Below are 24,651 nucleotides of genomic sequence, written 5' to 3'. Positions count from 1 at the left end.
GCCGGCGCGGGCATGGAGCGCTCGCAGAGCCGCCTCAGCCTGTCCGCCTCCTTCGAGGCGCTCGCCATCTACTTCCCGTGCATGAACTCCTTCGACGACGAGGACGCAGGTGAGCTTGCGCCGGCTCCCCGACCCCGGGGGGCGTCCCGGGATGCCGATCCGGAGGCCCCCTCCCCGACCCGGTGCGTCCTTAGAGGTGGCCGGTCTTTCTTCCCCACCCCCTCTCGGTAAGGAGCCCCCAGGGTCTCCTTCCCCAGCCGCGGGACCCCAGAGTGTCTAGGATGCACTCTCTTCCTAGCCTTCCCCCCAGGGACCTCAAGATCATCCGCAGGTGGGCCCTTTGAGTCGCCTGAACCCAGCCCCCCATACTTACTGCGCCTACTGCATACTCACTACCTCTTCCCTGGGTCCAACCTGCCACCTACCCTGAGTCTGGTATATGTTCCCACTCTTCAAACCGCGGGGCTTTGGCCCCCTCACCCTGGGGCTCCGACGCGCCCACCGCCATTGGAGGTGGCGCGCAGACCTTACTTCTCCATCTTTGTCTTGGCTGCATTCAAAGGTTCTCTGCCCAAGACCCTCGCCCGGCGCCCGAGGCCTTGAGCGCCCCCATTTGTCTCTTCCCCACTTCCCCCACAGGCTGGGGATTCGGACTCCTGATTTTCATTGGACTGGGGCTGACCGCGGGGAACCGGCCAGATGACGGCCTTTCCTCCCCGGTCCTCCGAGAGGGAGGTATAGGGCGGCGCAACTCTACACTGGCGCGCCGGCGGTTGTGTGCCCCTGACCTCAGGTGCTCTTGTCCCTGGAGTAGCCCTCCTGGGTAGGCTGGACTCGGCCACGATCCAGTGGCTTGAGCCTCCTGCCAGGCCTGCGAACAACCTCAGCCAGAGCCCCATGGGCGGGAAGGGTCGGGAAACCTGCCTTTTGGGGCCCTGGAACCAGGGTAGGGGAACCTAAGAGTTCGTATCTGGTTCTGAGGTAGGGGAGAGGATCCAACAGGTGGGGTTGCTAGAGGGCTTGGGTGTGAGTTCCCCGGAGTGCCAGTCAGAAGCAGGTTTCAGTCCATTCTCTACTTGTTACCTGTGACCTTGGGCAAGTCATGCCACCCTAGACCCTCCATTTGCTCATCTGTGAAATGGAGATGACACTGCCTCAGACACAAGGTTCTATATGGTGTGAGGGTGGATTTCAAAGTGTTTTATGAGTTGAAAATCAGAGGGTATTTGAATTCAGTGTGGGGACAAAACAGGAGTGTATGTGGTGGGGAGGAGCAAAAGGTTTCATGGCCACTTTCAGGACTCTGGTGAAAATAGGGACTATTGATCCCAAAGCACACATATACATCATCCACAATATTTAGCCTACAGTTTCAAGGAGTTTGTGGACCCAGGTTTACATGTCCTGCCCTTGGTGACCCTTGTCTGAGTTGACCCTTGTCAACTCAGCCATCTAGATTCTGTCCTGGGATGGAGGCATGGGTGAGGGGTGCTCATGTCTGGCTCCAGCAGCAGAAAGGTGGCAGAAAGAGAGAAGGCTGTTCAGAGGAACATGTTGGCTAGAGAGTGAAGCAGACCCCTAATAGCCCTGTCTCAGTGTTGACCTGGAGGTGCCTGGGGGTAAAAATGGTTACTAGAGACCTGTTTTACCAAAGCACCCATTTTACAGAAAAAGTAACTGAGGCTTTGGATTAACCTCTCCCTTGACATAACTGAGAGAGATTGTATTATTATTCTAGACAAGGCAAGCTGAGGAGTGGAGTGTGTGGTTGTTCTCAACACAGTGGCCGCTATTAGAGCAAAATCAGAGGAAATCTAGCTTGAAGGTCTGGGGAGGGAGCAGCTACAGAGAGGGAGCTGGGGCAGGGGCAGAAAGCCAAAGTAGCCTAAAGGAGCTGGCTCCCTTGTGGGAGGATACTCTTCTGAAGTTCAGCAGGCTACTTGGGTCTCAAGAGCCAGGCTGGGCAGAAGCATGGGTTTATAGGAGTATCAGAGGCAAGGACAGTTTGGTTTTTCTCCAAAGTCATGCTCCATGTCATGGGTTAGACACCTTGATTATTGCAGGCTCTAGGTGACTTGCTCTGGTTTCACTTAAATCAGAACAGATAACATCATGTCATGTTAGCGTATTTTTAAAGGTCCACCTGATGTTTCTTTCCAGTGGATTTCTTGAAATTCTTTCATTTCATTTGGAAGAGACCTAGAAATCATCTTGTCCAAACTCCTTTTTGATACCAAATGGATAGGAGGGTGTGTGTAGTTTTGTGAGCATGGGTTTATGTGTGTAAGTAAAGCCCTGGGGTTTAGGGGCGGGCGTGTACATGTGTGCATGTAACCCAAGGTTATCCAGTGAGGCAGGCATAGAGCTGAGACTAAAATCAGGTTTCCAGTTCTCTTCCCAGTAAACCAGTAGCCCTTTCTCTGAAAGGATTTGTTTTTAAAAAGCCGGGTCTCACTGTGTAGAAAATGGTTCCCAGGTGAGGAGGCCTCAGGACGGGGCTGGAGGCCAAGAGTTAGGTTTGGGCATCTTTTGCTCACTGTCTGCACTTCTCAAGGGATGCTTTGAGTTTGGGAGAGGGAGGGGGGAAAGTCAACTTTGATTTCCGGAAGAATAATGAATGTCTGCTGAGAGCTGGAAGTAGGGAACATTGTCGTGGGGTTCTTACAGTTGTTAATTTTTTCCTAAAAGAAACCTTTTGGATTTATTGTTTTAGAACAGCACTATGCTGAACTAATTTCTAAAAGCAGTTGGAATGGTCTCTCCAATACTGGACATAGACTGCTTTGGCAGGAGGCTACCAGCAGATTTGGCTCCACCTGCTTCTTCCCCCATCTCTCCCCCTGGCCCTCTTAATGCCTGTCTGTCCCCAGTGGCTCAGAAGTGTGTCCTTGACAGGCCTCTGGCTCATCTAGGAGCCTCTCCTTTGTTGCTGCTTCCACCTCATGTCGAATGGATCTTTTTTAACAACTAGATTGAGCCAGAGCCATCTTCAGGGCTTATGTGTCATCCTTCAGCTAGTTTCCTGAGAAATGGTGTGAGGAGCAGACATTTTTTCATTAGCCTTAACTGGGGCAGAGCAGGTTCCTAATTTGGGTTTGAGATCCTTCACCATTGGGGTGGGCAAAAGAAGCTGCCCTTTCCTCCTACCCTCTCTAGCCACCCTTGGGCCCAGGATGCTGGTCAATGGGGGTCCCTAGAATTCCTCCCGAGGGGCACTTTGCCTTGTGCACTTGGAACTCATTTTTGATGATTCTGCTTTTGCCCCTTTTCTCAAGGATGCACTCGGAGGCATTTTTGTGTCTGTGTTCAGACTTGCTGATACGGGGCTTGTAATTGGGGAGGTTTGGGGTGGGAAAGACTTAGACTATAAACTCAGTTTTCTCATCTATAGGAGGAAGAAAATAATAGCCTGGACTGTATAGGGTGAATGTTTTTAAAATGATTACCTTCTGCTGATTACATATTCTGAGGCACTTTAAATATATTATCTTAACTTCTCATAGCAACCTTGTAAAACTAACATCCTGTTAACATCCCCATTTCCAAATGAGAAAACTGAGGCACAGTCATTAGTAATTCACTCAAGGTCACTTAGCCAGGAAGTGAGGGAATTAGGATTTGAACTTGGGCAATCTGACTCAAGCATCAGTGCTTTCAATTATTATGCTATTTGTGCTATGCAAAGGGCTTAGTACAGTCGCTGGCAGGAGGTAGGTTCCCTAGACATGTTAGCTGTTATCTGTCTTATTACCAAGTAAGAGTTGTTTCTGAGCATGACTGTGATAAAGAATCACTGGATTTGGGGAGGGGAGAGGCTGGTTTTCAAAATGTTAGCTTTATAATTTCAATAGGTTAATTGTATTGCATTGTTACAGGTATTAAGGTAGAGCTGAGTGCTCCTTCTTCAAAGTGGCTTAAAGGTAGAGATTTGGGGGGCTTACATGCCAAACAAACGGAGAATTCTGGCTGCCGTTCCCCTGCACTTCCTGACCAGTTCATTTGCACCAATCACGTCTGCAGTCCCAGCCCTGCCAGGCCGCCTTGGGGCATAGCTGGGGAGCTGGGGTATCTCCAATTTCCAGCAGATGCCAAAGGGGGTTGTTACATTGGGATCTGGAATTGGGGATGGTGTTCCTGAGCCTGATTAAGTGCTTTTGGCGTCCACTTCTCCCCCTCCCGCCTGGGAGAAGGGCGGAGAAGCTGGAGCAGCTAGCTCCGATTTGCCCATAGGATGGAAGCTTCGATCCAGTGCAGGGAGGAAGTTGCCATGGCAACACCAGCCGGCTACCGGTCCCTTTCCTAGCTGTTCAGGCCACATCTCTGGGCTGGAAAGCCTTTCATGGTACCACCCTCTTCCGCTCAGACCAAATTTAGTAGAGGGGGGCATGGTGATTGGGACCCACACACTGGTACCGCTCCCATTTTTGGACCGAGAGGAAATGGAGGGAGCGGTCTGAGTACTTCTGGGTTGTGGGGTGGTGATATCCATATTCTGCCAGACAGATCCTGGCAGGGGGAGTCAGAGTTCCAGTTCCTGTCCCCACCCCCAGGCACCTGGAATGACTGCACTGAAACCCCCCCTCCCCCCTCCACATACACCATTTTTTCCTTTGGCAGAGTTTTCTTTCCCAGGCCAAAAGCTAACTTTTGTCCTTGAAATTTGACCTGAGCTTTTTTTTTTTTTTTTTTTGGTAACAAAATGTCCTGCTGTCCCATCCCTCTCCCCCAAGATGGTGGGAACAGAATCCTTCAGCCCTAGGGGTAGGCTGACTGAGTAGATGAGGGGAGAGGCCTTAGAATAGCCTATGCTCAGGGCCACTTGAAGGAACCAGGTTGAGACTTTGAAGTCTGTACTCATACCTGCACCTCCAGGATAGGCCACTGCCTGCCCCCCTTCTTCCCTCCTCCCTACCCAGTTTACCCTGAGTGCTGTGATCTCTTATGTTTTGGAAGCAGAACCAAATTCTAGATTTGGATAACTGAAACATGGTAGTGAATTGAACCACTTGTTCCATAGCTCAAGATGAGGAGTGAGGGGAGAATGTGGACCCAAACTATTTTGTTTTTTAATCAAATTATCCTGAAAGAATTCTCAGAAAATTCAGGTGCATGAGGATCCATCCCTTCACCCATTATACACACCCGGGCTGCAGATCTGCTCTGGTGCTATTAGAGCTTTTTCCCTAAATTCTCTCTCCAGTAGACATCCCCCTTTCCCATCCGCAAGCGCCCAGACTCCTGGCTCCAGCTTTCTTGGTTTGCAGCTGTTAGAGCCCCACCTGGATCTTTGGAGGTAGGAGGAAGGAGGGGCCCATCCACCTTGTTTCCCTTTGAGGAGTTTCTGCCTCCCTCCCCACTCAGCCCCAGTGCCAGAGGCAGAGCCAGTTCTGCTGAAGGCTGAGGGGGGTGTGTGTGGTGGGGGGAAGTTGAGGGGTGTAAATATGAACACTAAGAAGCCTTCACCCCCAGCTGCCCCCCTCGCCTGTCTCAGGACTTTTCTTCTACGTGTCTCTTCATTATGGTTTTAACAACCATCACTTTTAAATATAACGTGTCTTTTAAACATTGTTGGATAGGTGCCATTGTGGGAGAATGTGCTTAAAAGGGTGCAACATCGCCCCCACTATAATCCATCCTCCTGTCCCCCCAGGGGTCCACATCAATTCCACTGTCTGGTTTTTTTTTTTTTTTAATTTTGCTTTCAATTCCACTGTCTTTTTATAGTGGAAAGATCTTTGATTTGAATCCATTCTGAATCTGTGGCCTCAAGCAAGTGCCTTAACCTTTCTGAGCCTCATCTGGGACAAAAAAAAGGTTAATTATTTTTGTCTAAGCATCTCTCAAGATTGTAAAAATAAAATGATTGAGGAACCTGCTTGGCCCTGCACAGTGCTTCCTATGGTCTCACTGAATCCTGTAGCAATCTGGAGGGGTAGCCAGTATTGCAGTTGTACCCATTTTGCAGATGAGGAAAACTAGGGAGCTTGGAGCAGTTTAATGACTTTCCTGGGTTGTGTGGTGATTCAAACCCAGATGTGACTCTAGACTGTCTGCCTATGGGCATGAAATGAGATCCCATGTGGGAAAGAGCTGATCCAAGCTCCAAGCGCTGTCCTTATGCTATCAAAAGAGCAGGTGACAAGGCCAGGGCGTGATGTCCCCCACAAGGGTCTGCCACCCTACTGTTGCCCACACCAGCCTAGTGGAGTACCCTCCTGGCCATCAGTCCCTGGAGGGGTCCCTATCACAGTGGGTCAGCAGCTGCTGTGGCTGCCTGGCCTCCTTAAAGAATCCAGTTGTCTGCCCTGGCCCTGGGGACCAAGCCATCACCTGCCTCTCCAGACTGATGTAGGCCAGTGCTGGATTATATTTAACGCTGTGCTATTTCCACTTGACAGCTCCAGAGCGCCATTCCCCCTCCTCTTTTCTCCTTCCTCCCCCCCCCCCCTTCTGATTCACTCGGAAACTGAGGAGGCTGATGTCAGCGCCTTATTCTTAGCCCCCGTAATTGTAACTGCATTTAGCAGTGCGCACTTCATTAACAGTTTCTGTGATGGGGGAGTGAGATGACTGAGTGGCTGGGCAGGGATGTGGGTGGGGGTGGGCAGAGGGCAGCTGCTGCCGGGACCCTGGCCACTTGCCTCTTTTGGATGGACCAACTGGGCTGGTTCCAGGCTGGGCTTTCCAAGACTGGCAGTCTTAGAAGGACCCTTAGAAAGCATCTATTCCTTTTTCCTCCGTAGGCAAGGAAGGAAACTGAGGCTCAAAGAGGCAAAGTGGCTTGCTGGGGTCACATGTTAAGGATCTAGGCCTTTGAGTCCAGGTTTTCTTTTCTGGTATTTATTCATTAAACCAATATTTAATTTGCTGCTCTGCATTAAACAGCATTAGGTGCTAGGGTTATATTGGGGAACAAGTCAGACGTGGTATCTGCTCACATAGACTTATGCTCTGGGGTCAGAGAGACACAATATGTAGGTAGCCAGTTAAAAAATAATTTCAGAATGTGTTAAGTAGGATGAAAATAAAATGGTGATGACATAGGCAGTAACATTAAGTAATGTAGTCAGGGAAGGCTCACTGAGGAGGTGACATTGGAGTTGAAGCCTAAAGGACTATGCCAGCAATGGGCATGTGAGGGAGGAGAATGTTCCAGGCAGAGGGAACAGCTGTGCAAAGGCCCTGAAGTCAGTGTGAGTTTGGGATTTAGGGAATAGAAGCAGTGTGGTTAGAGAGAGTGGGTGAGGGAAGACGAGGTGAGAGATGTAAGTAGGGGGGAGATCGTGTCCGCCTTGTAGATGATGATAAGAATTATCCACAAGACAATTGAGGGTCCAAGGAGGGAAAAGAAAAAGCCAGAGAGAAGGCCAGAACTCGTGTCTCCCGAATCCCCATCTTTGTGTTCTGTAGGCTCAGATGGCCATGCCTTTAAATGTGTAACGTGGCTTCCTTTACAGTGTAGCTTGAAGGTACTGTGGAGTCATGAAGTCAGGGCTGGGCTCTTTCTGCCCACCCTGCCTAACCCAGCTTTGTCGCTTTTCAGGCTGACAGGTCTGAGAGATTCTAGGGAAATTCCATGGTGGGACAGAAAGAATCTGGTTTTGGAATCTGACGGACCCAAATTTTCATGCTGCTTCTAAATTATGTGAACTAAATTATCTACAAAATGGGGCATAATAATGGTCAAAATTAAAGGGTTAATGAGAGGAAGAAATGACCTAATGCACAAAACACACCTTGGCCACGTGTGGGATTAAGGAGTCGTCAGCTATGAGAGCCCGTGAGAGTGTGTTTCATGCAAGTGCTCAGGTGGTGGCAGCTGCTGCAGCTGTCCTGGTGGTGGTTGCATTTTAATGGATTAGGGCAGGGCCACCAAAACTCAAGTGCACCTCAGAATCATCCAGAAGGCTCGTTAAAATAGACTGCCGGACCCCACCCCAGAGTTTCTCATTTAGTCTGGAGTGGGACAGAGTTTTCCATTACTAACAAGTTCCCAGGTGATGCTAACCCCAGGATTCAACCTTGAGAACCACAGGGTTAGAGGAAAAGGCTGGAGAGAAATGAAGGGATCTCGTCAATGTGGGCTGTCTCTTGGGTCCCTGGACCTTAGATGCTGGGACACTGGGTACCACACTCAGTCTTCGGGCCCTCCTGTTTCCATCACATGGTATCTGATCTAAATGAGTCTCAGCTGCTGCCTGCTTTAGTCCTGGGTTTAACGTGCAGGTCCCCATAAATCCTTTAGGAAGTCATCCGTACAAATGACAAATGAGTCAAAACTAATAACGCATCAGGCCATAATATCACTTTGTGGGATATTGGACTCAGACAGCTCGGCGAATTCTGAGGATTCAAGCCTAGCTCCTTTTACCCAAGGGAACAGGGCACAGTCCCTTTTCTGTCTAATGGAAAGGCAGGGCTATGTGTTAAAACCAGGAGGTTCATTTAAGGATAAGCCTCTACTGGGAAGAAGTAAATCAAAGGAATTGTTGGTGTAAAGGGGCAAAACGCTAGGAAATGCTAGCAGGGGAGTTTACCAAGTCAATTTATTTAGACATTTCTAAGAAAGAGGTTTCTGGTGGTTTGCTAGGGAAGGTGGGATCTAGCTCAGGTTGGAGGTGGAGGATAGACGTTATGAGGTGATTAAGATTCTCACTCAGCCCCATAAAACGCAGTCTGAGAGGTTAAGGCACTTAAAAATACAGGCTGTCCTCGAGTTACAAACATCCGATTGATATACAACTTGAAACTTACAAATGAAGGCTATTACAGGCAATGGGTAAATGTACCCATTCCAACTTACATACAAATTCAACTTAAGAACACCTATAGACCCTACCTCATTCGTAACCCCGGGGACTACCTATATTTTCCAGGTAGGACTTGTTCTAAGCTGATGGGAAATGCTCTTGGAGAGGGGTGGGATAGCAGAAGTGAACAGACTTTGGAGGCCCAAAGACGTAGGTTTGCATCTCTGCCCTTTCCTAGCTGTGCATCTTGGCTATGGTAGACAGCCAGTCTGGGCCTCAGTCTGTCCTTTTGCAAAATGGAGTGAGTTAGAGATAGCTTGTGAGAATTGGGAGATAATGTATGTATAACACACATCCACGAAATGGCAGCTGCTGCCTTTCCTGTGCAGTAGTCTTCCTGAAAATGCAGTCTCCACACACCCCGTGGAGGAAGGGTGTGGGTAGAGGAGCGCACTGCCGGCTTGGGACTCCCAGCTCTGGTGTGGGTATGTGGGGTTTAGCGTGTGCACCCCGGAGCCCTAGCGGCTGTGTTAGGGGTCAAGAAACGAGGACTCAGTGGAGCTGCTGAATCTCAGTGTCTCCTATGGCCACTTGTCTTTGTCTCTTTGAGCCTCAGTCTCCCCTTTTGTATAGTGAGAGTCTGACAGGTATGGTATAGATACCACCAGAGCCTCCCAGAGAAGGGAGGGCACTTGTTCAGGACCCCCATTTCTCTTTTTATTTTCTCCCACTGTGCGCTAGCCCCAGTATGGTCATTTTTCATCCCCAGAGTGTCCCCTCCTGCCAAAGTTTCTCTCTAGCTGATCTCTGGCGAATTAACCATGGAATAATTTTTGAAATAAATGTTTTTTGGATTAGGTCATCTGTGAAGGTGCTACAGCATTATGAGCACATGAGAAATATCTAATGAGAAGTGTCCTGGGCACCCCTGTCTTCTGATCCACCAGCCCTATCCCTGGCACAGATACTGTTGTCTGTTCTCATGACTTTTGTGCTACTCCCACTGATGATAACTATGTTCATAGTAAAAAAAAAAAAAAAAGGCCAAACAGCACGAAAGTACTCCAAGGAAATACCAGCCCTCCTCCCACCTCAGCCACCTAGTCCCTCTCCCACAAACCACCATCACAGTCTTTCAGGCTACCATTTCTTAATTCTTTGTTATGGAATTTTTATAAAGCACTTAACGGTGCTATCTAGCCCTGTGCCAGGCACCATGAGGGTCCCAGAGCAGTCAGCAAGTACCAGGCAGTGTAGCATGGTGGGGGGTAATACTGTGTACTCCACAGCCAGAGAGCCTGGGTTTGAATCTTGGCTCTGCTGTTTATTGGCTGTGTGACCGTAAGCTAGTTACTTAAACTCCTTGAGCCTGTTTCCTCATCTGTACAATGGGCTTATTATAGCCCCTTCCTGCCTTAAGGTGTCATGACGATTAAATTAGTAAATATTTGCAGAGAGCCTCAGCAAGAGTGTTAGCTGAGGGTGGCGCCTGTGGCTAACATATACCAAGGGTGGTGGGTTTGAACCCGGCCCGAGCCAAATTGCAACAAACAAAATAGCTGGGTGTTGTGGCAGGTGTCTGTAGTCGCAGCTACTCGGGAGGCTGAGGCAAGAGAATCACCTAAGCCCAGGAGTTGGAGGTTGCTGTGAGCTATGATGCTACGGCACTCTATTGAGGGCGATAAAGTGAGACTCTGTCTCTAAAAAAAAAAAAGAGAGAGAGAGTGTTAGCTGATAAATAGCTAGAGTCCCTCTGAGGTCATCTACTCCAGCTGTCTTAAGAAGATGAGGCCCAGAGAGTGATCTTTGCCTGCCTCACAGCAGGCCCGTGGCCAGGCCAGGACTAGCACTGACTTTTCCAACTCTGCTCAGGGCCTGTCCGCACCTACAAGTTGCCCCCAGGGGCCATGGTGGACCCTGCCAGCACCTGACTTTGCTTCAAAGCTGTACCCTGCATCTCCAGCACTCGGTGTCCCTGGTAAATGCCACCTGGAGTTGCCCTGAAAGTGGGTGGGAGGATGTGTCACTAATTGGGGCCTGTAATGGAAATTAATTAGTTCCTCAGCAAATGTCTTGAGCAACATCTTTCCTCTAACTGGGCCCAACACCAAGACTGGACCCAGTGCCTCTGGGGTCCACCCAGGCCCAAGACAACCCACCCCTGGGCCATCTGGCCTCAGGAAGGTACCACTTGTGTCAAGCTTCTGTTGGGTCTGTTGAGTCCTGGCAGAGGGACCCCCAAACTGGGCAGCCAGGCCCTGAGGGGAATCAGGCAAGTGCCTCCAGTGAGGGAGAATTTTACATGCACGTTATTCTCTACGCTCCTCCTAGCAGTCTTTTGGAATTGAAAAGAATACATAAGATGGGAGAACTCTTCTCTCCCATTTCTGCTGCCTTCGCCTGGATTTGTGCGCAAGTGAAAGGCTGAGGGATGCTGTCAGGTGAAACCTGCAAAAGAGAGAGAGGAAGAGACAGAGAGAGACGCAGCCCAAGGCAGGAAAAGAGCAGCCAGCCTTGGGCACTCATCTGCAGACTGCCCCAGCCTGACCCCTGGGGAGCTCTAGAGAGTGGATGGCATTGCAGGATTGATCAGCAGCCTTTGGTACTCCTGTATCAAGTAGTCCCTCAAGTTGGCAGAAGGCATAACTTTTAGGGACAAGACAGCTTTCATGAGCTAAGGGCATTTCTCCAAAGATGAGGCAGTTGTGAGCGGGTATCAGCAAATACAGCAGCTGTGTAGTTGGTGACCTGCTTGGTACAAGGGACTAGCAGGTCCACCCACCCACTGTCTGGGAACCTGTGGCTACTGAGTGGAGAGAACAGGTGTGCCCAGTTCTGTGCTGAGCAGGTCACTCTCTCCACAGTCCCACAAGGTGGACAGGCAGTATGGAGAAATCATATGTCCAGATGGACCCCTTACTTTGCGAAAGTCACACGGCTAGTAGGGGATGGAACGGGGCTTCAAACCCAGGCCTGAATCTAACACCTGTGGCCTTTCCAGCATTCTGTACCACAATATGTATGTATGCTTGGTTCTCCTTAGTGGGAGAACTGTTTCCAAGTACCTCTTTGAAGAGTGTCTGTCCTGACTTTCTAAATCCTTTGTGTCTAACAAAGCATTTTTATCTGTTTGACCTCACCCGATCCTCAGGGAAAACTGGCCCTATACCCAGAGAGGTAGACAGGAGCCCTACCAGGCTGCTTGAAGTGAAAGCTTAAGGGATAATCTGATTTGTCATGGAATGAGCCCTGGATCTATCCTAAGGAAACTTAGATTTGAGAGACCACTTCTGCAGTTTGCCAGCTGCGTAACCCTGGGCAAGTCACTCTCCTTTTTAAACCTTGGTTTCCTCATTGGATGAAAAATCCCTGGCTGTAAGCAGCAGGTACCCTGAAGGTGTTTTAATGGCACTGCATATGTCAAAGATATATGGCAGGGCTGTGGTTGGGGGTGGCTAGGGAATCCCAAAACAAAGCTGACCTCTGCCATTGCAGAAGAAGCAAAGTGTGTGCCTGGGGCAGTCTCAGATTAGGGCTATTTATTTTATTATTATTTTGTTGCTGTTGTTGTTGTTGCAGTTCTTGGCTGGGGCTGGGTTTGACCTGCCACTACCAGCATATGGGGCAGCGTCCTACTCCTTTGAGCCACAGGTGCTACCCTATTTATTTATTTATTTTGAGACAGAGTCTCACTATGTCACCCTTAAGGGGATCAATGAGACCCCAGGACAGGAGTGAGAAAGTGACACAGGGAAAGAAGTCAGGAAGTGGTGTTGTTAAGCAGGTTACCCCTGAGTGAGGACAGCTGGAGTTTAATCTTGCTAGGGACTTCTGAGGGACAGTATAGCACAGAACTCAGCAAACTTCTGCAAAGGGCCAGACAGTAGATATTTTAGTTTTTGTAGGCCATGTGGTCTCTCTTGCAACTGCTCAGTCACACAGTTGTAGTGAGAAAGCTGCCACAGACAATATGTAAATGAATGGGTGAGGCCGTGTTCTAATAAAACTTTATTTACAAAAACAGGCAGCCAGATGGATTTAGCCCAAGCACCTAGTTTGTGGACTCCGGAGGTAGAACATGCACTTTAATTATCCTACCTGAGAATGAGGGAGCTGGGGTATTTATAGACCACCTCCCATCAGTCACTGGCTGAGGGCTGCTGGGGTAGATCAGAGAGTCGGTGATTGCCTGTCATTTCCAGCCTGTCACGGGAGGTAGTCCTCAGGCAAAGTGCAGGTGCTAATGATAGGCAGTGTGCTGGGACAGGGGCATGAGGCGGGGGAATGTCAGCATTGCTCACTTTGGCTCTAGAGCATGGCCTGCCTATTTATTTGGAGAGGATACTGGAGAGAAGGTGACAGGATGAACAGGGAAGATAAGTTTTGTTTCAGATTTCCAGTCTTTCCAGCCATTTTTTTCCTTTTTTGCAGGCAAAAATCAGTATCTCCATATTTGGCTGTCTTTTTTGAGTTTTCTGCCTCTGCACCTCAGCGTGGCCCATTCTCTCAGAGTGCCCTACCCTCCTTCTCCAGGGCCAAAGCCACCTCTTCCAGGAGGCCCCCCGCCCCGGTGGAGCTGATCGTTCCTCCTGGGCATTCACATGGTGCTTTGCTTGTCCTCCTTTCTGGCACTCACACACCTGGCTTCTGCCACTTTTCCACTGCCACACAGTGAGCCCCCGCCCAGGGCAGGGACTGTGTGATTCCTGTCTGCATCCCACCCAGGGAGCACTGATTTGGGAAAGGCAGGGCTGAATCCCAAGCCCTTCTTCCCTTCTTCCTATTCTCTCTCCCTCCCTACTCTTTTTCTCCCTTTTTTTCTCCAGCAGTTGGTGACACCAGGCCCTGTTATGGTGACCTAAGAAAAGCCTAGCCTTTGCCCTCGTGGAGTTCACATCCAGCTTCTAGGGGAAGGGGTGAGAGATTAGACAATCCAAAGGCAAAACTAATAATCCAGTCTCTACTGTGATAAGCCATATAAGGCGAGTACAAGGTGCTGGGAGAACTGGCCTGTGGTTTGTGTATGTGGGGGGTTGTCAGGGGACAGCTAAGCCAAGGCCTGAGGGACTAGTGGAGTTGGTCAGTGAAGGCACTGCAGGGAAGGAGAGTGACACAGGGTGACACATGCTGAGGAGAGTGACACATCCTAGGGACACAGACTTGGGAGTCAGCGATGGGAGTGGAGGTGGCATCCTGGATTCTCTGCCCTTACAGCGATCTCTTATCTTCCTCCTCTCCTTCACTCCCTCCCCCCAGCACAGCTGGAAATGTTAAGTACCACTGCTTCTGCATGATGGAATTATGGGTAGTTTTTTCTTTCTTGTTTGCTCTTTTTTTGTTGTTGTTTTCCATATTTTCTATAATGGACATGTCATGGTAAAAACTGAGGCCTTCAGAGTTGAAGACCACACTCTCCCTGGTAGTGCTGTGAATTTTCTCACAATGTACCTCTCGGTGGTGCCTCTGTTTCTCCCTCTGTAAAAGGCACCCGTCTGTATATGGTACCCCTCACATTCGGACACTTCACTTCCACTGATGCATTCAGGCGCCACATCTACTCCGTGAGGTAGGTACTATGCTGTCCTTATTTTGTAGAGGAGGAAATAGGGACACAGAGAGGTTGATTAAGTTGCCCCAGATCGCACAGTAAAGGTTAAAGGTAGGATTCAAGTCCAGTTGGCCAGCTCAGGAGTCTGAGCTTAACAATGTGGCTCTTCACCTTCGTCACAGGGTGGGGGGGAGAGGACACTGTGAAGCCCTTAGCACAGGGCCTGGTACGTAGTGTTCAGTATATATTAGCTCTTGTTGTTATTAGCAGACATGCGCAGGTCCTGAGGTGGGACTTGGTCCTTTGAAAGCCCAGGGAAAGGAGCATGTGGTCGGTGAGGTAGCAGGAATGAGTCACACTTGGTCTTTAAAGTTAAGATTTTTGGCTCGAGTTTAAGGGTAGTTGGAGCCCCTGTTGGGTTTTTAGTAGGGACAAGACGGACTCAGATTAGGAGTTTACAAATCTTTAAAGGCCTCCGTGGTTGCAGGTGGTGAGAATGGAGCCAAGAGGCCTGGGGATGGTTCTTTTTGGTTGTAGGAGCTCTCCCCTGACAGATGCAACCATCTCAGCACCGAGCCCTCGGACCAGGGTGGTGATGATCTTCTGGCGTCTGTGCTGCCTGTGTGGGCTAGAGCGCAAGGGACAAAAGAGTCAGGAGTGTGTCACCAGGCTGGTCTGGTGATGCTGGGAAGTGCCGCTTTGAAGGCAGGAACAAATTACTCTCCCGGAGACAAGGCTGGGCCAATTCCTGCCGTGTTACATTATTAAATTTGTAATCTTCATTCTAATACTTTCCAGCAGTGAATAAGAACCAAATTTAAAATGCTGGCTTTACATTTCTGGAACGAAGCTCTTTGTCAAGAACTCTTGAAACCCATAATTTCTCTCCAGAGGTGAATGTCTAAGTCTTTAAAAAAAAAAATTAAAAAAATAAAGGAAAACCACTCTTTAGTTAAAGGTTAGGTTTAAAGGGTTGTTGACCCTAACCCTGGCCAGGAATTAGGACCCTGTTGGTCTACCACCCTAGAAAGGGCGCCACATGGGACTGGGCCTATGGTGGAACTTAAAGTCCCAAATCTGAGCCTTGCCCAGGAAGAAAGAGAGGGAAGCCTCATGCCCCGTCTCACCCCTAGCGGGCTGGCAAGATTTGTGAACAGTTTGATAAATGTTGGAGGACAGTCCCTAAAAGAATTGACCCATGTCAGACTCCTATAAGTTTTCTCATGACCTGTTCGGTGAATGTTAGATCTGGCTGATGGTTGAACTGGGTGCTGTCTCAGTTCCTGCCCATAGACTTGCCCAGGGAGGGCTTGGATCTGAGGTTGCCAGTATTACTGGGCTGCTGTCCAGTCCTCCCCCAGCCAGGCCTCTCCTGAGAGGATGGGGAGGGTGAGGAACCTGGGGGGTGAAGATGTGCCCACCTGGACTCTTCTTTCTGGGCCTGCTCCAGGTTTGGGGACCCTGAAATTCCCTGTCCAAATGGCCCTCAGTCAGCTTTTGAGATCTGTCTAGACCCCTTCACTGGTCCATCCTTCTGGGGTATCCTGAAGGGTGGCCCTGGAGGTGCTGTTTTTGGAGATGAGAACAGAGCACAGATGAGCACACTGGGACCTTGATATGGGAAGAGGGGGAAAGACAGGGTGGGCCACGGCTGAGAGTTGCTTCCCACATTCCGCTGTAGAACTATGAGGATTCTAAATTTGAATCTGTCCTGGCCTTCAAGGTCATTATAAAGACATTTGTCATAATGGAAGGATGAGACATATTTTATTTAATATCCTGATTTATAACTTTTAAATATTAGAATAAGCACGAGGACCTTCATTTGCACTCTGGCCCTGGGCCCCACAATCTTAGTGGGGCCTTTGTGTCACCCTTTGAACTGAGAGTGAGCACAACCCAATGTGGCCTGTCCACTCGGGGTCCCTTACCCTGGGCCCTGGCACGGATGCACAGCAAATGCAGAACCTTTGTGCAGATTAGAGGAAGGTACTTCTGTCTCCACTCCTGGTGGTTGAATTAAAAAATGCCCCCTTCTATAGGAGTATGAGTAAGAAAAAGACTTTTCCTTCTCCAGCGCCAGGAGGGTGTATGGCCTAGAGGGTGAAAATGGCTGTCTTCACTTAGGCTCCCCCTATTCAGGTTGTCACCTTCATGCAAGGCACTCTGTCCATGAGTTTATGTGACACACACCACAGACCTGAACTAGAAAGGAGCTGTGAGCAAGATCTGAAGGGACAGTGCTGACACTCTGGGATTCCTAAGATGCTCACTAGGTTACTTTATATTTTAATAATTGTCCTCATCACAATTACATCCTTATCACAATAGTGATATTATTGTGTTCTCTGAGCACTTTACTTGGCTTATCCTATTGAAACATCAGACTGGGGGGGGGGAGACAAGTGTTATACCCATTGTACAGATGAAGAAACTGAGGCTCAAAGAGGATAGTCCTGTCTTTGTCCCAGGGCCATTCAGTAGTAGGTTCAAACACAGACCTGCCTGGCTCTTTGGAGTCTGTTTGCCTCATCACTTCTCTTCACTGCCCTTGATCATTTTTAAAAGCATTCTTTATGAAGTCAACAAATATATACTGGCCCCTGTTCCTATGTGCTGGGTACTGAAGGGATAGTGCTGAGTGGGACCAGCACCACCCTCAGCCTAGGAAGAAAAATAGGCAGAGACGCTAACAGGGGACTCCATCAAGCATGGGGTGCTGAGTACCAGACTAGATCAGAGAAGTCCCCCAGGCCACCAGAGGTCCCTTGTCAGGGAGGAGCTGTGTGTGGTTTTTTATATCTTGTGGGCAAAGTAGGTAAGGTGCATTAGGAAGTAGGTGGAGGGAGGAGGTGGGGCCAGGAAAGAGGAGTGGGTAAGACCAGGCCTTTCTTGAAGATCTGAGTTATCTATCGCATCACCTGAAGGCCTCTTGCTCCTCTCCTTAGAGGGGTGGGACTTAATATCCACCTCTTGCCACTGCCCATTTCAAATTTAGAAAACTGAGCATTGAGAGAGGAAGGAGTCATTCGTGCATTTTGGGGCAGGTTGAGTTGGAACTCAGGCTTCTGAGCCCTCCCCATTTGTGATCCAGTCCCTTTGAAGCGTTCTTTCCACACCTGTGAGTGGGAGAGTCACTCTTTATCCTTTTAATTTTTTTAAAAACAATATTGTGCTTTCACTAGTTACAAATGCTTATACAGTTAAACTAACTGGCATTTCCTGAGTATATGCCGTGTTCCAGATGCCTTGCTAAGATTTCACACATATTACCTTATACAGTCCTCCAAGCAAACCGCTGAGAAAGGTCTTGTTGCTATTCGCAAAGTCACACAGGTAGCGAGTGGCAGAGCTGGGTTTTTTTGAATTTGACACTCACATAACACCCTGTATGTTATGTGTACCCATGGTGGGATTTGGGGGGTGGGGAATGCAGAGAAAGCATACAAAAAGAAACTAAACAGATCCAATTCTGTGATCCAAAAGGATGATGTGTAACCGCTGTATAACTGCGCGTGCTCGTGTGTGTGTGTGTACGTGTACCCACATGCACATCCAGAACATATGAGTTTAAGCCAAAGCAGGGTCATGTGGTGAGACTAGTTTGTAAACCGAAGCCACCATTTAAAAATCACCTTTAAAGGACCTTCTCAGGCTGATCCACACAGGGACGCTGATTTCTAGGATTGAGTAGGATTTGCCTGTAGTCCACAAACTTGGCACGGAAGGCCCAGGGACAGTACCAGGCAGCTCACCCTAATAGCCATGGTTCATTTTTGTCCCTGCTTTCTGCTCATGTCCTTGTAAAAATTAAATAAATAAATAAAAATTTTAAAATTGACAGACCTCTCCAGGATTTTATTCTTTGCTTGGCCCTGCATTTAAATGCAAGAAGCAGAAGGCTTGCAAGCTATAAATAGCCCAGGCCTCTTCTGAACATTGGCGGAGAGAATTTGTAGGTTCTGTCTCCTCCCAACCTGGTGACCTGGATTACTTCCTTCCTGCAGTGACTGCTTTCGCTGCTTCCTCTGTCCATCCTTTATGGAGCAGGGCACGTCTCTCTCTGCAGATGTTAGCACTTAACACTGGGGTAGGCACGTGGACTTGAGTGAGATACTGACCCTGTCACAGCATGGGGTGGCGGAGGGTAGATGTAGACACAGGCATCCACAAGTGAGAGTTTTATCCACTATGGAAGCCCAGAGAAGGGTAGCTTTGAGAATCAGGGAAGACTTCCTGGAGGAAGGGAGGCTGGAACCGAAAACTGGAAAGAGAAGAAAGGAGCCCAGAGAGGAGGTGGCCTGGCGGAAGGAGTCTATGGGACCACAGGTGTCATGCTTAACACGGTGTCCAGCCAGAGAAGCCATCAGTATGTTTCTTGAGAGTGTATCCTGGGTTCCTCGAGTGGCCTCTGTGGCTTCTGGAATTCAAGATGGTGCCCAGCCTTCCGTTAGCCTGTGACTCTCAGCCTGCTCCGCACTGCATTCCTGTCTACAGCCGGGATCCTGAGCTCCAACCCAGACCAATCCGTTACAAATCCTGGGTGGAGCCTGGAAATCTGTTGCTTCATATGAGCTCTGACAATTCAGTTTGAGAACTCATATGTCATTGCTGAATATCACCATGGTTACCATATGGCCAAGGGGAATACTTTGAAGAGGACCATAGTGATATTCACAGTGAGGTATATAGCACTTTTTCTTGGACAAGTTCAAGGACTTAACTGTCAGACCTCATAAGCTCCCCAGGTGACTCTGGCATCCATCCATATTTGGGATTCGTTGTGCTGTCTCCCACCTGGGGACCACGCCTCAGTCCGCATTCCAGTCTCCTAGCTGAATGGGATCTTAGTCTCTCCTGGAGGCCTCTAGTATAAGGTGACCAGATGTCCTGCTTTTGGCGAGACAGTCCTGATTTTTAACAATTTGTCCCGTGGTGTTTTTAAAAAAAAGTCCCAATTTTTGGAAAGAATGCGTGACAAGCTGGGGAACGGCGGGACAACAGGAAGGGAATATACAGTTTTCAGCTGCTGAAAAGGTTAATGTAACCCCATTTGGGAATGAAGAGGTTAATGTAACTTCATTTGGAAATGAAAAGGCTAATGTAAACTCCCTACTCCCCTCCTGGGCAAGGTTACCCTGGTGGACCAGCGCCCTACTCCTTTGAGCCACAGGCATCGCCCTATACATAATTTTTTTTAATGTATTGTATTTGTAAATTGTACTTATGTTGAAATTAAAAAATATATATTACAATACTATTTTTGTGTTCTATGAAAATTTTTGTTGCTCCATATAGACCAAATTTTTAATTAAGAACCCTCCACCTCCCCCACCCCCCTACCCCCATCAATGGTGTCCCGCTTTACCAATGTTAAAATCTGGTCACCTTACTCTAGTGACGAGAAAAGATTGCTCACAGACTCTCAGGGGGCTCCTTCTTGCATCGATAGGCAGCTGGACTGCAGAAAGTTCTTCCCCTCTGTCTGGAGTCACCTTCATCATTAATCCTAACACAGTGACGATACTCACACCCAACGTTGTACAGACCTTTGTTGTCCACAAAATACCTATTTGATTCATGAGGCAAAAAATTCAGATAGCCCTGGGTTTAAAGTCCCCCTTTCTTGTTTGTCCTACTTTCTTAGCTATTACCCTTAAACAGACGACTCAACCTCTCTGTCTCATTGGAAGGATTAAGGGACGTATGTCACAATTGTGACATTAAGTGTGAGATGAGCCCAGTATTGTCATAAGACATTCACTTCATAGTAATATATTATTATTATCCCTATTATATGAGACATTTGCATGGTAATTCAATATTCAAGAGATTTTTATCGCGTGCTTAATGTGTGCCCAGCACTGGTTCAGATGATGGGATACATTATGAAAAAGTTCATTAATGACAGTCATTGCTATCAGCATGATTAGAATCATTTCATTTGATCTTTTCAATACTTTGGGGGTCAGGTGGTAAAATCACCCATGTTTTGCTGATAGGAAGATAAAGGTCAGAAAGGTTGGGGGCACTGTGTGACTTGGCTGTTCAGCCACCTGTCCTGGGGTTGGGTTTGTGGCCTGTGTGTGCTCCAAGTACTCAGATCTGCTCTGGTAGCTGCAGGTGTGGCTGATACCTTGTCTCCTGCCTGCAGCCTCCCTTCCACCCTGAGTCACTGCCAGTGACTTTCCTGAGTTGAGGCCTTCTCAGATCTGTTGGGTCTGAGATTGGCCCTGGCTGGCTCCTGAATGCCTAGAACTGGCCTTTTGGCCTGATGTCTCACCACTGGATGAAAGGCCCTGGCCTCCTTATAAAGAAAACTCAGACATCAACAAGGAAATGAAAGACATATTATAGGTAAAGAGGGTCCCTGCTATCAGACACACACACAAGTTCATTGTAGGTGAGGTCAGTCCTCACCCAGCGGCTCTCGTGTCTTTTGTACATGATGTCGAGTTACATCTCCCTCCTACAAATCTTCCCTAACGGAGTGCTCTGTAGCACACCCCAGCTGCTCCATTCCTGCCTCCTGTGTTTGCTCACTTCATATGTCAGGCAGGTCTAATTTCTAGTAGCCCCCGATAGTGGAAAACCTGAAGTTGGGAGTCAAAAGACCAAGTTCTAGACCAGCGCTGCCCAATAGAAATTGCTGTAATGATGGAAACGTTCTGTGCCTGTACCATTCAGTACTGTAGCTACTCTGGCTTGTGTGGCTGTTCAGACTTGAGATGTGGTCAGTGCAGCTGAGGACCAAATTCTTAATTTTTTTAAAGTGTAGTTAATTTAAGTGGCTAGTGGCTGCTATACTGGGCATCACAGCTCTTGGCCCAGCTTTTCTCCAAAGAGAAATTTTGATTTCCCCCAGGAAAAAAAATACAGATGTACAGTAACATAACTTGTATATAATTTCAAGAGGTTCAAGGTTATGAACTCCAGCTAAAATGAAAGTAAGCGTTTTATAAACATGCTTGCTGGATGTGCTGAGTTGTGAGACCTTGAACAAGTTTCTTCCCTCTCCTGGGAAGATGAAGGGATGCCCTGTCCAGAGGGGCTACCTGGATACTAGCTCCATGCCTCAGTTTCCTCACTTGAAAAGAATCATAATTACAGTCACTGCACAGGGTTTAAAAGAGATACAATTCTACAAATGCCCCATCCCGGTAGGCTCTTGACAACTCATCGCAGTAATTTTAGCTGGCATTATAGATGCCCTCTTGCCTCTTTGGAAAACTCTGACAATTCTTATTCTTGCTCCAAATGTTTATAAAATGCTTACTTTCAGAGCTGGGGTTCATAACCTCGAACCTCCTAAAATTATATACAAGTTATGCATTGTACATCTGTATTTTTTTCCTGGGGGAAATCAGAATTTCTCTTTGGGGAAAAACAATTTCCAGCAGATTTTCAAAAAAGTCTGAAAGGTTGAACCGAGGGAGGCAAAGGAACTGGTATTCACAGTGCACGTGAACAAGAGCGTGTGTAAGCAAGGAGCCAGGGTTCTTGTCCCTGCCCTGCCACCTCCGAATTGACTAACTTCGTGGTACTTCAGCTTCTCCATCTGTAAAGTGGGAATAACAGGATGTATTTCATGGGTTGCTGTGGGGATTAAGTCAATAAATCCATGTTAAGTATGTAGCTTAGCACCTGGCTAAGTGAATGCTGGCTGCTTTTTCATTATGTCATCATCGTCATCATGTCCCTTCACTGTATGCCAGGCCTGGTGCAAGGTGTGTTTGTGTCTCAAAGTTTGCCCTCCCCTCTGCCTCATCATCTCAAGCCTCATCTCACATCTCTAACCCTTGCTCAGTCTGCTCCGAGCCCTGTGCTTCTGTTCCTTGTGTTGGAATGCTTTCCCCCAGATAACCACATGGCTCCTTCCTTCACCTCCTCCAGTCTCATCCACCTGATTTAGAGGGGCCTTCCTAACCACTCTATTTCAAAGAGGAACACTCATCCCTCCTCTCACCACCTTCCAGCATCGTCTCTGTCTTTATGTATTTGTCCAGTTTAATGTTTGCTTGCCTCTCCTAGGAGCGAAATTTGTTTTTCCTGCTATAGGTACAGTGCCAAAAGCAGTGCTTGACATACAGCAGGTATTCAGAAAAAAGCTCCGGGAATGAGTGGATACATGGATGAGTGAATGAATCTCATCTAGTCTGAAATGGCTCCTGTAGGGTTCTCAAACTCTGCAAAGTATCTCGTATGTGATATTTTCAATCAACAAACAATCCCCGAACCTCCCTCTGTGACAGATTAGGTCTCAGGTTCTAGGGATAGAAAGATGCATAAGAACATCTCAGGCACATGGGTACGCTTCTCTTCCAAGCACTTACTGCAGTTGTAACTGTGTTAAAGTTATGCTGGCATCCTGTTTGCTATGTGTCTTTCGCCCTAGACTGGAAGATCTCAGTGGGCAAGGATCCCATCTGTCTTGTTCAATGCTGCATCCTCGGCACTAGTACAGGGGCTGGGACATGTATGTGAATGACAGGGTATCGCAGGATAGGGACTAACAGAGGGGTCTGTGGATGTACTAGGTTGGGGCAACTGGCCCTGCTTAGGGAAGCGTAGGATGGAACTGGGGGAGATTGGCAAGGTAGGTGAGGAACCTCTTGTCCCCTGGCAGCTTGCCTTGATTCCCACTTGGCCAACCTTGTAGCATCTTGGGCATGATGGGAGGGTTGGAGCTTCCCCACCCTCAGGAAGCTGGGTGGCCCTTCTATATTTCAGCTTCTGCCTGAGCCTCTGTCCTTGGAGTTAAAAATAGGCAAGGATGGGAGCACAAGGACATGCTGTCCTTTTCTGCCACTGAGCAGTGATTCTGCTACCTCTTCTCAAAGGGGGCTGTAGGGCAGCAGGTTTGAAAAGCCAACAGCTTAAAGAATTATCCCTCCCTGCCCCCTTGAGGACACGCACAGACTTCTTTTCCCCAGTCTGGTGTGACTCTAAATGAGCTATGGAATGTCACAGCTGGAAGAACTCTCTAGGGTCGGCAGACATCTGGCAGGAAGCCCATCCCCTCCAGGCCTGGGACCTTGGCAGACATCACCAATCAATCAAGGCCCCCTTTCCTGAAACCATGGCAGGCATCACCAATCAATCACAGCACCCTTTTCTGCCAAGTCCAGACACAGTCTAAGAATTCTTAACACAGGGTATTTCAGGCAACAGCTACCAGAGTTGGCAGAAAAGAGAAAACCTATTTATCATCCCCAATCTAGACCAGTCGCCTCATGGTGGGAAAACTGAAGCTCACAGAAGGGCAGAAACTTGTCTGATGTCATACAGGAAGGCAATAGTGGAGCTGGGATGAGACCCAGGAGTTCTGATTCCTTGCAAGTCTTTTGTTTTCTGTCCCCTATTGTATCCTCTTTTCCACCAGAATTAAGGTCTGTATGTGTAGAAGAATGGCTTTTAGCCTACAGACTGCAGGACCCCAATTTTATACACCATATTGTATGTGCTGGCAATATTCTAGCTTTCATCAGATCTCAAGAGGCTGCTTGTACAACCAAGAAGGCAAAGACAGAGGGGACTAGAGAGAGACTGGATTGTAAGCATTTGTGGGCTGTGGATGAGCTGGAGTGACAGGCAGTGTACTACTTATGGCCAGTGGGCTGAGAACAGCTCTACTAAGGTGGGTTTGCTCTGTTGAGTGCTGGTGCCAGGTGGTTCCAGCTGGTCCATCTGGCCTTAACTGATCCTGGCTCATTCTCTTGGGTCTGGTAGACTCTGAAGGAAGGTGGCCATCCATGGACTGAGGAAGGTGGTGATAGGGAGCATGATGCTTGCCCTGATGGGTTGGGAAGGAGGGAATTCCATCACCCCAACCCTGCCCCATCCCCCACATTCCTGCTTCCCATGTGCCTACTGCATGTTTTCATCCGGGGACCTTTGTGGGGATATGAGTGCATGTGTGTATTCTGAAGATGATGTGCCTAGGGTCCAGGCTGAGCAGCTCAGGCCTTGTCTGGCCTTTGCAGCCCTGACTTCCTGTGCTGCCTCTGCTCATCCCCACACCATGGGCATCTTGGCCCTTGGAGGGGTCAATGTAGAATTAGGGGTTAACAGCTAGGCCTGGAAGGTGAGACGGGATGGAAGCATGTATATATTTTTATCTATATCTGAGCTTTATTGAGATTTAATTCTGATATCATACAGCTCACATGTTTAAAGTTTATAATTCTGTGGGTCTGAGTATATTTACATAGTTGTGCAGCCGTCATCATAGTCAGCTGTAGAAGATTTTTGTCATCCCGGCACCCATTAGCAGTCATTTCCCAGTCTACTTTCCATCTCTGTGGATTTGCCTGCCTTGAATGTTTAATATAAATAGAGTCATAAAATATATGG

At 48.3% G+C, this 24,651-nt stretch overlaps 1 protein-coding gene across 2 annotated transcripts in view; it reads left to right on the top strand.

Moving 5' to 3' along the window:
• The first annotated feature begins 12 nt into the window (after positions 1–12).
• The window catches only part of RIMS4 (regulating synaptic membrane exocytosis 4), a 49,255-nt gene continuing 24,616 nt past the window's right edge, over positions 13–24,651 (top strand). Inside the window, exons 1-2 of one of the 2 annotated variants that reach the window (XM_012803857.1) lie at positions 13–109; positions 1,220–1,222. In XM_012803857.1, the coding sequence (XP_012659311.1) occupies positions 13–109; positions 1,220–1,222 (100 nt within the window). The remainder of the gene's footprint in view (positions 110–1,219; positions 1,223–24,651) is intronic. The other variant, XM_003787624.2, reaches the window with a different exon arrangement.

Source organism: Otolemur garnettii, unplaced genomic scaffold (genome assembly GCF_000181295.1).
Source record: "Otolemur garnettii isolate 467f Iridium unplaced genomic scaffold, OtoGar3 scaffold00023, whole genome shotgun sequence".
Taxonomy (NCBI): domain Eukaryota; kingdom Metazoa; phylum Chordata; class Mammalia; order Primates; family Galagidae; genus Otolemur; species Otolemur garnettii.
Note: the sequence above shows the minus strand (reverse complement) of the source record. Positions and strands in the feature narration are given on the sequence as shown.